This window comes from Perca fluviatilis, chromosome 1 (genome assembly GCF_010015445.1).
Source record: "Perca fluviatilis chromosome 1, GENO_Pfluv_1.0, whole genome shotgun sequence".
In the NCBI taxonomy this organism is placed as follows: Eukaryota; Metazoa; Chordata; class Actinopteri; order Perciformes; family Percidae; genus Perca; species Perca fluviatilis.
Genome location: NC_053112.1, coordinates 22,746,931 through 22,759,780, shown reverse-complemented (window position 1 = coordinate 22,759,780; position 12,850 = coordinate 22,746,931). Strand labels below are relative to the sequence as shown.

The following is a 12,850-nucleotide window of genomic DNA, read 5'->3' as shown; positions in this document are numbered from 1 at the left end:
GCTCTACGTTATTATTTTGTCTACTGTATATTGTAAACTGTATATTTTGTCTTCAAATGCAAGTAAACATGTTTAACAATTCTGTGGTGAAATGCACAGCAGGAACTTGAGGCATCTAACCCCATGAAAGTGAGTTATGGGACGCTGAAAGAATCAAGTCTCTGACACATGAGAAGGGATGTAAAAACAACAAAAAAAAGAGGTTAAATCTCCACAATTAGCCAGCCTGGTAGACACAGCGGAGGATAGGGGTTAATGATACACAACGTCCCATCGTGATGAATGTATGTTTGCATTCCTGCTCGACAGGAGAATGGGCCCAAAGCCACGGAAGGTGTTAGTGTCAGTTTAGAAATATTGCTCATGAGCGGCTGGAGGGGAGAATAGAATGGATGCATTTGTCAGAGAGCTTTGTTATGAATTTGTGTTCATACAGAGAATGAAATGTGCTTGATATGGTCACATGGATGTCAGGAATTTAATGAGACCGAATGCATGTGTGATGTTCTTTTGCAATCGTTTTATTAATGATTTTGTTACATTAACATGAAGGGTGTCAACTGTGGGAAATGCACTTTCTGCAAAGGGAAAAGGTGAAAATGACAGAACGACGGTATCAACTGTATTAGTCGAGACTTAATAAAATGCATCTTTACATATCATTGTCTTGTCTGAACATCAGATTCTTTTGCAGATGTTTTACTCTTCAGACCTGCCTTCTGTCATACTGACTGATTGGTCAGTTTATTTATTTACTACATGCTGAATGATGTGAGAAAACTCAGGCTCAAACTGTCAGCAGGCAGCTAATATTTCGTCTTTGGAAGTGAGCGCTCTGAACCCCTCAAACAGGTATGCGTGTATTTCTGTGTGTGTGTGTGTGTGTGTGTGCGTACGTGCATGCGTGCGTGCAAGCTGTATCTATACGCAGCGATTCTGAGGTGTCTCTGGGCTTGTTTGCACAGGGATTCAGCTCCTGTTATCTTTCCCTGCAGCTATAGAAGAGGTGAGAAAATATACCCTCTCTCTTTTCAATCACCCCCCCCTTCCTCCTCTTTCTCCTCCTCCTCTCTTTCTTTGACCCTTATTAGCTACGGTGAGGGCTGATGGCAGGCAATACATCTAGCACACACCTGCGTGGGGGTGTGTTCCTCTTGTCCTCCTCTCTTCCTTTTCTCCTTACCTTCCCTCCCATCTTTCACTCTCTTGCCACCCCTTAACCTGAGTTTTGCCCCCCTCTTTCTTCTCTCTCCGTCCTGCAGCCCTTCCACCGATCTTCCTGGGTTCTCATTCGTCTTTGACCTGCACTGGGGATCACTTCACACCTCAGCTCTGTTTGTTTTGCTTGTCCTGTCATCCCCCGCCCCGAACGAAGCCAAATACCTCAACTGTCGATGAGGGAACACCCAGACCCGACCCGCCCCATGCCAACACGACCTCCACACCCCCAACAGACCCCCAACTCATCTCCGCTGACAGAGCGAGATGAGAGTGAGACAGGCTCAGGAATGAAAAGACTGCTGCCCCCCCACCCCCCACTTCCTGTGATTCATCTAAAACAGTTTCCTATCAGACCTAAAAAAATCTCAGTCAGTAGTAGCTGGTGTTGAGTATGTAAGTGTGTAATGAAATTTCAAAGAGCAATATTACAAAACTAAGATAAAGATAAATAAGATATTTGGTTGTTGTTCAACATGTACGTTTAAATCTTTCCCTTGCCAGAAAAGAACAGCACTGTACCTTTGCAGGCTTTCCTGTGGGAGATAGGTTTGGACAGGTCTCTGTAGTAGCCCTCCTTGCAGTAGTGGCAGTGGCGTCCAGCTGTGTTGTGGCGACAGTTGAGGCAGACTCCTCCGCTCTTCCTCCCCGACAGCTTGTACAGCTCCATGTTGAAACGACACCTTCGGGCGTGAAGGTTGCAGTTACAGGCTGAGAAGGAAATAAAAAAAGGATGCAAAAAGGTTCAATTTAGTATGGAACAAATAGCTCACAAGTATTTATTCCAGTTATCGACAACAAACTAATTATATAGTTGGTAAATGATGACCACGTTTTATTGAATCTGCATTCAAGTTTGAAATTGAACCTGTTGAGGTTAACCAGTAAGGTGACAGGTTTGTGCAAATGATTAACAAAAAAACAAACATGTGGTGAGTAGAGCAGATGGCCCTCATGTAACCCTTTTGGAGAGTTTAAAATCCTCTAGGTATCTCTTTAGAGCACCTGAACCCAAGGGTAGAGTCATGTTTCCTATTGTCTTTTTTCTAATAATCAATTCTGTTCCTTATTTTTACTGAATTGACATAAATAATAAAATGCCTTCATGTCAGTAAGCACCCTACAGGTTTGTGATGTCCTGACATGTTAAAATAATGACCTCAGCAGTGGAAATAAGTCCATTATTCACTATCACACTTTCACCTTTTAAGTGTATTTGTAGTCAATTAAAGTCATGATGGTTTAAATCTCACTTGTGCGAGTTAACTAATAATTTAGCATTATAGCATCAAGCAGAACTACTGCTATGGTTACCTCATGTTTTATTGACCATACCCTGTCCGCTACTTTATAACCATAGTTAAACTATTGATACTACTGTAATATTTAATTTGAATGGACATCTGACGGCCATTCAGAACTGACTATTTTCTGTGGCCGTTACATATTACTGTAATTTCCAGGATCTTTTGTTTGTGTTAAGAAAACTAAAAACTGGCTTGATGCAATGCCATTAGAGATAGTCAGGGAAGGTGAAACAGTTCTCTGATAATGAGGTCAAACACTGCATCCTTTATCTACCTCCTTTTTCTGTCTCTTACTTACTCACACACACTCTACTCTTCACTCCCTTTATCTTTCTCTAGCTTGTTTCCTCAAGGTCCTCGCCTGATCTTCAGAGTCCAAACTGTACTAAACAGAAAGTGAAGGCCTGGTATTAACATTTCTCCCTTCCCTGCCAAAATCCCTGTGAGCATGTGCGAGAGACCCCTCGCTGCCGCTTGTTTACTGATGAGTACAGTTGCCAGCGCTAAGTTTAATAAGCCGGCTGATGTTTATTCATGACTCTCTGGCAGCGGAACGAGGAAGACATGCCTAACTTCATTAAGGTTTGCCGTCCGAGCCACCGATCCTTCACCACCACCAGAGAGGCATTCATGCATTATTAACAACAACACTTCTGATACAATTTGTGGCTCTACTGTGTGTGGTTACATACTGTACTGTATGTGTGTGTACGTATGGAAATGGGGGTTATCTGGGTCCAACTGGGGTCCCCTGGTTGGTGCATCTGTCTGTGTTGTTCTGCACCACCTCCTCACACAGCTCTTTTCATCATCTGCCCATCATAATGGAGGAGCTCTCACTTCCCTCAGCATCCATCAAACCTGGCTTCTCACTTGTGCGTGTTTGTTTGTTCAGTGTGTGTTTTTTTCTGGATGTGTGTGTCTGTTTGGGGCCCCCGAGGCTCCTTCTCTCCACTCCAAGGACATAATTACAATACATTTTCTAAAATACACATACAGTTCAGACACACACACACACACACACACATACACACACACACACACACACACACACACACACACACACACACACACAAACACACACACACACACACACACACACACACACACACACACACACACACACACACACACACACACACACATTAGCAGTTCTGTGCCTTGTCAGTGGTGACTTGGCTTTCTAACTTTCCTGCAGGACAGCAGCGTTTAATTAATGATATGTCTTGTGCTCCCTCCCTGCTTCAGACTGGTGGTCTTAAAAGCCTCAGTATGCAAAAAACAAGACTTTTAATTCCACAAGATGATGCTATTTCCATTTTATTTTCTGTGAAAATAAACAGTGCTTTACCTTGAGTACTTTTGGATTACATAAAATGATCACCTTTACTCCTGTGTCTCACCCGACTGGATTTATACCTATCCTTTCCTTAAAGTGACACAGATCTGATGTTTGCATTGTTGTCTTTAGCTCGATTTACACCTGTGCATGACTCATATTGTTCAGACAGCAGAGCTTTCCTCCCAGACTCCCCTGGAAAAACCCTGGAACCGACAGATAGCAACAACAGTGTGCACACAAAACTGTTGAGATATAAAAGAGGTTGAGGGATACAAGTGCATAACATTTCCTTTCATTGAGAGATATTTTAGCCACAGACATCAATTGATAACACAATGGGTTTAATTCATACTCTGTTCAGACGGCTCTGATATGATCTGTGTCTCTGAGCTGGCTGTCAATCCAGCCTGTAAATGCCAAGGGCCAGGTTCAGTCTCTCTGAGTTCAGTTGGTGGAGGATCAGTGTATGGTCTTAGACCTGCAGACACATCTCTGTTACACTACAAAGGTGGTTTCACACCCTTCCTAAATGAATACAGGGGGGAATTCTAGCCTACCGGACTACACTGCCCCGGTGAGAATAATGCTGTTGTCCTGGACAACATACAAGCTGGATGTGAAGGTGTGGGGCAGAAGGCCCCATTGTGTTTGACGGTATCATGCTTTATAAGGTATTATGTCAGATAATGGGGACTAGTGAGAAGCGCTTTATCTAAACTCTTTATCTAAACTCACTGACACTGGGCGTGATGTAAGCTTGTTCACACAATACCTCTTACACATTGAAAAGAAACGTGGAAACAAGGTTATTGTTGGCGCTATTCCAAGTGTTTCCTGAGCACAGACAAAAATGACATCATCACAGCCCAAATTAGCACATTTAATTAAAAACAATTTGAAGATTTGTAAGCCAGTATGCGATTTGTCTGCCGTGGGCTTATCAGGTTTCCTGCGGCGTTATAAACAAGTCATTCAGACTTCTCAGTGTTATCTATTCATGTAGAGTTTTCCATTCATAACTCCCTATCAGGCAAAAAAATCAGCTGTGTTTAAAGATAACCATATGCTGTCAGTCACGATAAAATACTCCAGTGACACAGGAGACTCTGCTCTCAACCTTTTCCTTCAACAAGAATTATTTGCTATTGCTGTTTATTCATTTTAATGTAATTTAATAACGTATTTGCATCAGATTCAGCACCCACTGATATGTTGGATGATATGTGCGCCATTCAGTGATTATCATAAAGCAAACAACCATTAATAAATGTTTGTAGTTTTTGAGTGGTATTCATTTTTGTTCTATTACCTCATGTTAATGTGCCATGTTGATCACGCTAAGACCACTTATTCTCATGTGTGTTATGATATAAATCATTGAATTTTATACACCAAGGTAGACTTGGTTGGTCGACTGAATTTCACAGTTCGTAAACACAAGACCTGGTTGGGTTTGCCATAAACCACAAATACATTCCCACCCATTTAATTGTGAATGTCAGTTTATTTCTAATTTTCAGTTTGTTGTGGAAACACCTCTGTTAAGCCAAGAGAACAAAAGCATGGTTGATAAATTCCCTCCTAGCAGCTCCTCTCCATCACCATAAAAAGCTTGATATGGTGGTAGAGATTTTATTAAAATTCCCAGCATCATGCATTTATACTGAAGCAGCAGCTGCAGCCTTTTGTTTTCTAAGAGGTAAAGACAATTTAAACCGGACCACACTGACATAAGACATGTCTGTCACAAGCAACCGGTGAGGTCATTCCATGGTACCCTCTAAAGGTTAAAAAGGGATATAAAAATAGAGTGGAGTATTTAGTTAAAACTAGTCCATCACTTCTAAAATTACACAAAAATTAGGTTTTTGTTTTCATTTTTTCAAAAGACCCATTCAGAATGAACACCTCAGTAAACTGCTCTCTGTTGCTGAAATACCGGCTATCCCTTTCCAGGAGGACCGCTATGAAAACACAAACACATGCACGCACGCACGCACGCACCCATGCACGCACGCACGCAATTGCACACACACACACACACACACACACACACACACACACACACACACACACACACACACACACACACACACACACATACACATTCCTCACGCCTGCTCTTTGCAACCAGCAGGATTCAGGGTTTCTGCCCTTCAGAGGAAACACAAAAGCTGAGCTGTAGTTTATTTCAGCCAAGCAATCAGCTCACACACCTTCAGAGCAAACAAAAGCTACTGCTACCATTCACACACAAAACACACAGACACATGCTGAGTGCACCAGGTGCACTTTAAAGACAAGTTTGCTCCGAGCTTCCTGTGATTCAACATTTCATCTGTGTGTTAATATCAAAACAATATATGGGAATGAATAAGAATCAACTATAAGACATATTAAATATATCACAATTTGAGTAGCTTTGTAAATTATAATTAATGTTAACACAGTCTACATTTTCCTTATAGGACACCTTCAAATGTTTGGTCTGTTTTCACTCAAGTTAACTGCTTCAGGCTGGATTAGTGAGTCAGTGGGCGGCTGTAACCGCCCCCCAGGTGAGCAGTAAAAAAAAGTGTGAACTGATACCTTTAAAACAAGAGTAATTGAATTAGCTGGATGAAGCTAAGCTTACCTAAAGCTTTTCAACACCTCTTGTTAGGTGCCCCATCGCTATCTACAATGACAAAAAGCTGCATTCTCGAGTCTCGCAGCTGTTTTGACCTCCAACTGCAGAATTTTGACAGCAAGCGGATTTGTTTATTGGGTGTTGCTGTTCTCCGCACATCCTTTACAGTAGGAAACACAGGGCCTCAGAGCAGTGTCTGAATGTGTTTTGGAAAAGTTGGCTTATTTGTTTCTTTGAGTGGTTCCCAGCTTTTATCAACTGACCTCAGTCTTGTAGCAGCACAGAGGCGGCCTTCCCTTGGCTAATTAGAGAGAAAATTCAAGCAACAGAGCTTGGAGTTGAGGTTAAGCTCATCGTACTTACGATAAGCCTGGTAATTGAGTGATGTTGGTCACAGCCTCGATTTTTTCTAAAGACACACTCGAGCAACTGATCTCTGCCACTTTCGATCCAAATCCACATGCTGGATTTGTTTTAGCTGCTGGCTGCTCACTACCCCGAATATAAAGGCACAAATGAAGAAAAAAGAGAAACTTGAAAAGGGACGGCTAATTGTATGTGTTGTAGCATATCAGACCACATTAGATATCTAACTATCCACACTGAGACACTACTGTCATCAACATTCCCATCAAATAGTCTTTTTTAGTCTGGTCTTTTTACGAGGTCTGGGGAGGTCACAGGCGCTGACAAAGATTTTGCTGCCATTTTTCCACAGCTCTCAGGAAATGTCAGCCTCCCCACTGCCATCACCTACACCGCCAAAACCAAAACCCAATACCCCAAACCACCGCCTGTGAGCAGGGGACCAGCAGGGGCTCTGCTGCTCTGCTTTTAAACAAACATCAAGGGGAGTCCACACATGAGCAGTTTACATTTAAGCCTATGGGCGCCCCCAAAAGTAATCACATTAACTTCTAAAACCCCTTTAAAAGAAAATGAAAAACTATTGGGTGTCCTCTGAGAGAGAGAAAGGAGTTTATATTCACTATGACTTATTTTTGCAAATATTTTTATAAACTGTGCCCCAAAATATCTCAAACAGCTTGATACCTCCCTATACTGTGTATGGTGTATTAACTTAAATCATGGCAGTCTTTTAAGCATCCTCTTCTATGCCCCTCACACACACACACACACACACACACACACACACACACACACACACACACACACACACACACACACACACACACACACACACACACACATAACGTAGCAAGTAGCAATACACACTTTCAAAATACTACTAAGTAAAGGTACATAAGTATTATCAGCAAAATGCATCATATTTTATAATCTCATATGTTTTGTATGTAAAATCTGAAATTGAGTGAATGTTTGGAGAAGCCAATTCTGGTTTTATAAAATAAATCTTTTTTTTTCTTCTTTTTTTTAATTGAAGGATGAATAACGGTAAATGAGCTCAGATATTTACATAACTGCTGACTGTAAACAGACAGCAGCCGGAGAAAAGTTACAGTAAGTAGAGGGACAACATTTAAACAATTGGCTCAAACAACACTGATATTATCCTTTAATGTCTGGAATTTCTTCTCGAGCGCAGACATCACAAACAATCATTTTGTGGCCAGATTAATTCTGTGTTGATATTTTGTCAGGGAGAAGCGATTTAAAAACATGACAGGTGACAGGTGACTCCAGTGCCTCTTGTTAGACTGATGTCAGACCACACCAATGAAGAAGATGTGATTCAACGACTATGGAATTTCACGATGAAGAAATGATCGCCCATCGCTGATAATGACTGTTTCTCCCAAAACAACTGAAGAATTTAACTTTTTTTTTTTTTTTAAAAGGCCTCCATAATAACTGTTGAACCAAAACACAGAGTGATGTGAAATTACAGAAATATTTATGTTCACTCGGTAACCACTGTATATTTTGCTCTCTCTTACATATCAACCAATAAATCTGTGTCATAGCAACTGTTTATTTAGCCTTTTATAAATTAGAACAATACAGCTTTTTATCTTTTGTTTGTTGATCCAGACGCTGGCATGATAAAGGCAGGAATTTCCAAATTAAATGAGAGCTAATTGAGGGCATTTGAGGGATTGAGATGATAGATGGAGCGCTCATCTCACTGTTTTGTGTTTGGCGTTCTCTTTAGATGCAATTATGGCTTTATATAAATGTCATTACCATTACCAGCTCAATTAATCCTTTTGAACAAGCAAATTATTTGTCTGTCAATAGTTGTTGCCACAATATGTTTAATTGCTGTACGAATTACTGTAAATTATCTTCATACAGACACAAGAAATCTGTGCTATTTTTTTCCTTCTATATGCAATCAGCTCCTCTTTCTAAAATGCTTCTAAGTGGCATGTTTTCACCACATATTACTTATTTTCAATCTGAAGAAAAACAAGACTCAATCTCAAAAATAAAACTTGCAACATGGGGTCAAAAAAGCTTAAAATTCAAAACGACCTCTATCTCACCTAGTAGAGTCCTTTGCAGCGGCCCGGGTTCCTGTGGCCCTTTGCTGCATGTCATTCCCTCTCTCTCTTCCCATTTCCTGTCTATTCACTGTCACTATCTAATAAAGTGAAAAAGCACCCAAAAAATAATCTTTAAAAAAGAAAAAAAAAACCCCTTCTAATTCTACTTCAACAAACAAATCTTAAATGGCTTTTGAAATAAGATATATGGAAAACTAAACTTCTCCGTGACAAAAACAATATGAACAAAGAAGAACAGGAAGGTATTCATTTTAAAAAGGTCAAAAAAACTTTCACAAAGTAACCCTTTCAGATTTCATGACATTTCTTCAGCAACAATTAGCCAACAGTTTAAATTCTGCTGAAACACTGTGCTGCAAATTGCACAGAGCAAAGGGTGAGAGTTCCATAAAATACAGAGAGCAAACCAAGAACGTGTGAGTGGGAGAGAGAGATCATGCTGGTGGGTGGAGGATGTATGAAGTGTGTGAGGAGTTTAAGGTCAACACTGGTCAGTGTGTATTGGGGAGCACCCTGGGAATGCCATGAAACTATGTGGGGTGATGAAGCAAGTGTGCGGGTGAGTGGGAAGAGGGAAGGGTAAGGAGGATGAGGCGCCCGCTGCAGAGATTATATCAGGCTAATTTAATTCCTTTATTGCAGCCAATTAGCCACAGCACTTTAGCCCCCTGTGAGCCCTCTAGCCCTCTTCACTCGGTCTCTAATGACCCCATCTAAACTCTGGATTTTGGCTGCTCCCAAAGAAGGCCATGTTTCAGAGCCGCTGTATTTTTAATTAGCAGTTTGCCTTACAGACACTGTACCAAGGACGAGAGAGAGAGTGTGAGGAAAGTAAAGAGACAGATAAGGAATAAAATATAGAGGTGGGGTGGGGGGGGGCTGGAAAAATAAAAGATGAGGTGGACAGAGGAATGGAAAGAGATCAGCCTGCTGGCTGTTAAATCCCAGGCCGGACTCGAGGGGACTTTGCTAATTGAGATCAAGTCACACAGAATATTCATCATTCCTGCAGGGCTATCAAAGGCACATTAAATATTCGGTGAGTGCTGATTTCCAGTGGACAGATACCATTCGCCGTCAAGCAGCCTTAACGCACTTGTCTGACATTTTTTCATAGCAGTCAAGCTGTTTATCTATTTCTCCTTTCTTTATTTCATAATTTAACACTCTGATGTTTTCTCATATTTGGTCAAATTATGCAATTCCCAGTGCAGGCAGAGTCTACGATGTTCTGTCAGTGGGTGATAAAATATAGTCTGATTATCCGACCGCCGCAATTAAAGAGCTGTGAGAACCGCCTTGCTTCGTTGCAAGCAGGGATCCCTTATGAAGCTATTAGCAGTGGAGCGAAGGTTAATGTTAAGCAATGGATTTACAGTAGACTGCAAAGTAAACACCAGCACAGAAGAGTATATCTCCATATCTATACAGCTTCTAATACAGCACAAGTATACAGTATTTAAAGTATGAGAACAATCATACAGATATGTACTGAATGCATAGAGTAACATAAAAATGGACATCTTTTTACGAAGTAAAGGAAAACAAATATTTTCAGCAATTAGACTGAATACTATACCACTACTATACCATCATTAATCAAATTTGTGGGATTGCAAACATTTTTTATTATTTATTGCTGTGATTATGTCCACTTATTTGTCTGTACTCATAATTGTAATTTCTATGATCTCTGCTTTTATTATCTGGGTGGTAGTTGGCAAAGGAACTCTCAAGAACAAATAAAAAAGACTCTCATAACAGCTGTCTTCACAAAATCTCACTTTTTACAGTTACTGGACTGATTTTCTTTTGCTGCAACTGCAGGAGGACATACTGTATGTTTAGAAAGTTTGTAAAGGTATCATTTTATGGCCTTGGATACACATACAGCAGGCATTATCCACAAAATGAATAGATTTTTAAACATTGGCCTTATATTTCGCTGTGAATGGGGTAAATAGAGCATTTGAAAAAAAAGTGTTTTAAAAGTAGCATGAAGCTAGCTGAAGTTGTTTATCTATTCCCAGTAGAAAACAAAATACCTGATAAGAGTATTTCCCTACTGTCCTATGAGCCTGCAAATTTTCACAAACAAATTGAAAAGTGATTATAAAGCCTTTGACACATTAACACCATGTCAGATGTACATTACATTCACATGCACACGGCCTTACAATCTGCAGCAGCCTCCAGCAGCAGGCCAGCCTGCTCCATGCTGAGCTAAATGGCCCATATATTCACCCTCTGTCTTCACGTGGGGGCTAATAGGCCTTTCCTTTTTCAAGAGTCTAACTAGCCACACAGAGGCACAACAACAAAGAAAGGCCTAATGGCCTCCAATTTCCCGCATTAGTGCCCATTTAATGGCTGACCTGCCCTCTCGTTAGGCAGCGCAGCATGGGAGCACTTCTCAGCTGTGCGCGCACACACACATACACACACACACACACACACACACACACACACACACACACACACACACACACACACACACACACACACACACACACACACACACACACACACACACACAGAGTCCTTCAGCCTTCCACAACTGCACTGCCTTGGGCCCCAGCAACACTTCCACCCCACGCTGAGACTGCATAATAGGCCAGTTTGTAAAAGGGCTGGCCTGTGATCAGTAGTGCATCCATTTGCTGAGTAATCAAGGCTCTTTTGTCTGAGTAGTGTGTGTGTGAGAAGGTGTGAGTGCGTGTGTGTCAAAGCGTGTTTGCACCTGCATGAGAGATGGAGGGAGGGAGATTCTCCCTGCCCATCGGTCTTTATTTGTGTGCCCATCGCTCTCAGAGTGTGTGTTTCCATGTGAGTGTTTGTGTGAGTAATTCCAAGATAAAGTGTTGCTGCCTGGAAAAGATCTCCTCCAATTTATGTCTATGGGAAAATACCAGCTGACATACAGTGCAGGAATAAAGGGAGCCTGACTAGAGCCACGGAGGGGCTGACGAGAGTGCGTTGTGTGTATGTCAGCTATGCCATAAAAATGCCATGGGTGGAGGATGACATTGGCAGGTCCTATTCAGGCCTATAGCAGTGAAAGACCCTTTAGGCCTGTCAGGTCCCCATTCCTCCCCGGTGAACAATACCCACTAAGAGCAGCTGTCTTAATAGCGTGAGGGACTGACAGCTTTAGGAGCGATGCAATGCTCGGAGCAGCATCTACACAAACTTTAGCTCAAACAACGCTCCGCTGTGTGACAACATAATACAATCTAACAGGATAGTCTACTGTTTGCCAGATAGTGAATGGATCTTGTACATTTCTATTACACATACGTCATTAAGGAACGTGAGCTGACAGTGTTGGCAGAGCTGCATCACATCGTTGTTCAGGAACCTCGTGTGTGAACGGATGCAGTGGCACGACGGCAAAAGATTCTTCCTGAGCGTGATGATGATTGGAACTAAACTGGATTTACAGTTTCCTTAGCAGGAAGACCAAAAATCTCTGCTGTCGTTTCGTTCGTTTTTTATTGAAGGGCTATGAGAGGGAATAGTGTGTAAATGTATTGTGTTTGACTGATGGAGCAATGTTTCCTTTTCAAAGTAAAGGCGGATTACTGAAACAAGTGGCTGACGTTTCAGCGTCTGATCTGATAATCACAGTGTGAACGTTTTGAGACTTCTCCTCAAAGCATTAGCTGGGAATCAATTGTGCAATGGTTTGCAACCGCAGCGCAGCTCCCCACCATCAACGTGGCTGTCAAAGCCAAGTATAATAAGGTTTCTCCCCAGGCTTTGCTCGCTATTGTTTTACATCCAGCCATTACCTAACCCTGTCTCCTCTGCCTAGAGCCTCACACATCCACATCCACCGCTCAGGCTTTCACGGAGAGGACGCACA

At 41.6% G+C, this 12,850-nt stretch overlaps 1 protein-coding gene across 2 annotated transcripts in view; it reads right to left on the bottom strand.

The window, feature by feature from the left end:
- ntn1a (netrin 1a) overlaps positions 1–12,850 on the bottom strand; it is a 60,926-nt gene that overhangs the window by 25,681 nt on the left and 22,395 nt on the right. For both annotated transcript variants that reach the window (XM_039793854.1, XM_039793867.1), the window contains exon 3: positions 1,741–1,929. In XM_039793854.1, coding sequence (XP_039649788.1) covers positions 1,741–1,929 — 189 coding nt within the window. The remainder of the gene's footprint in view (positions 1–1,740; positions 1,930–12,850) is intronic.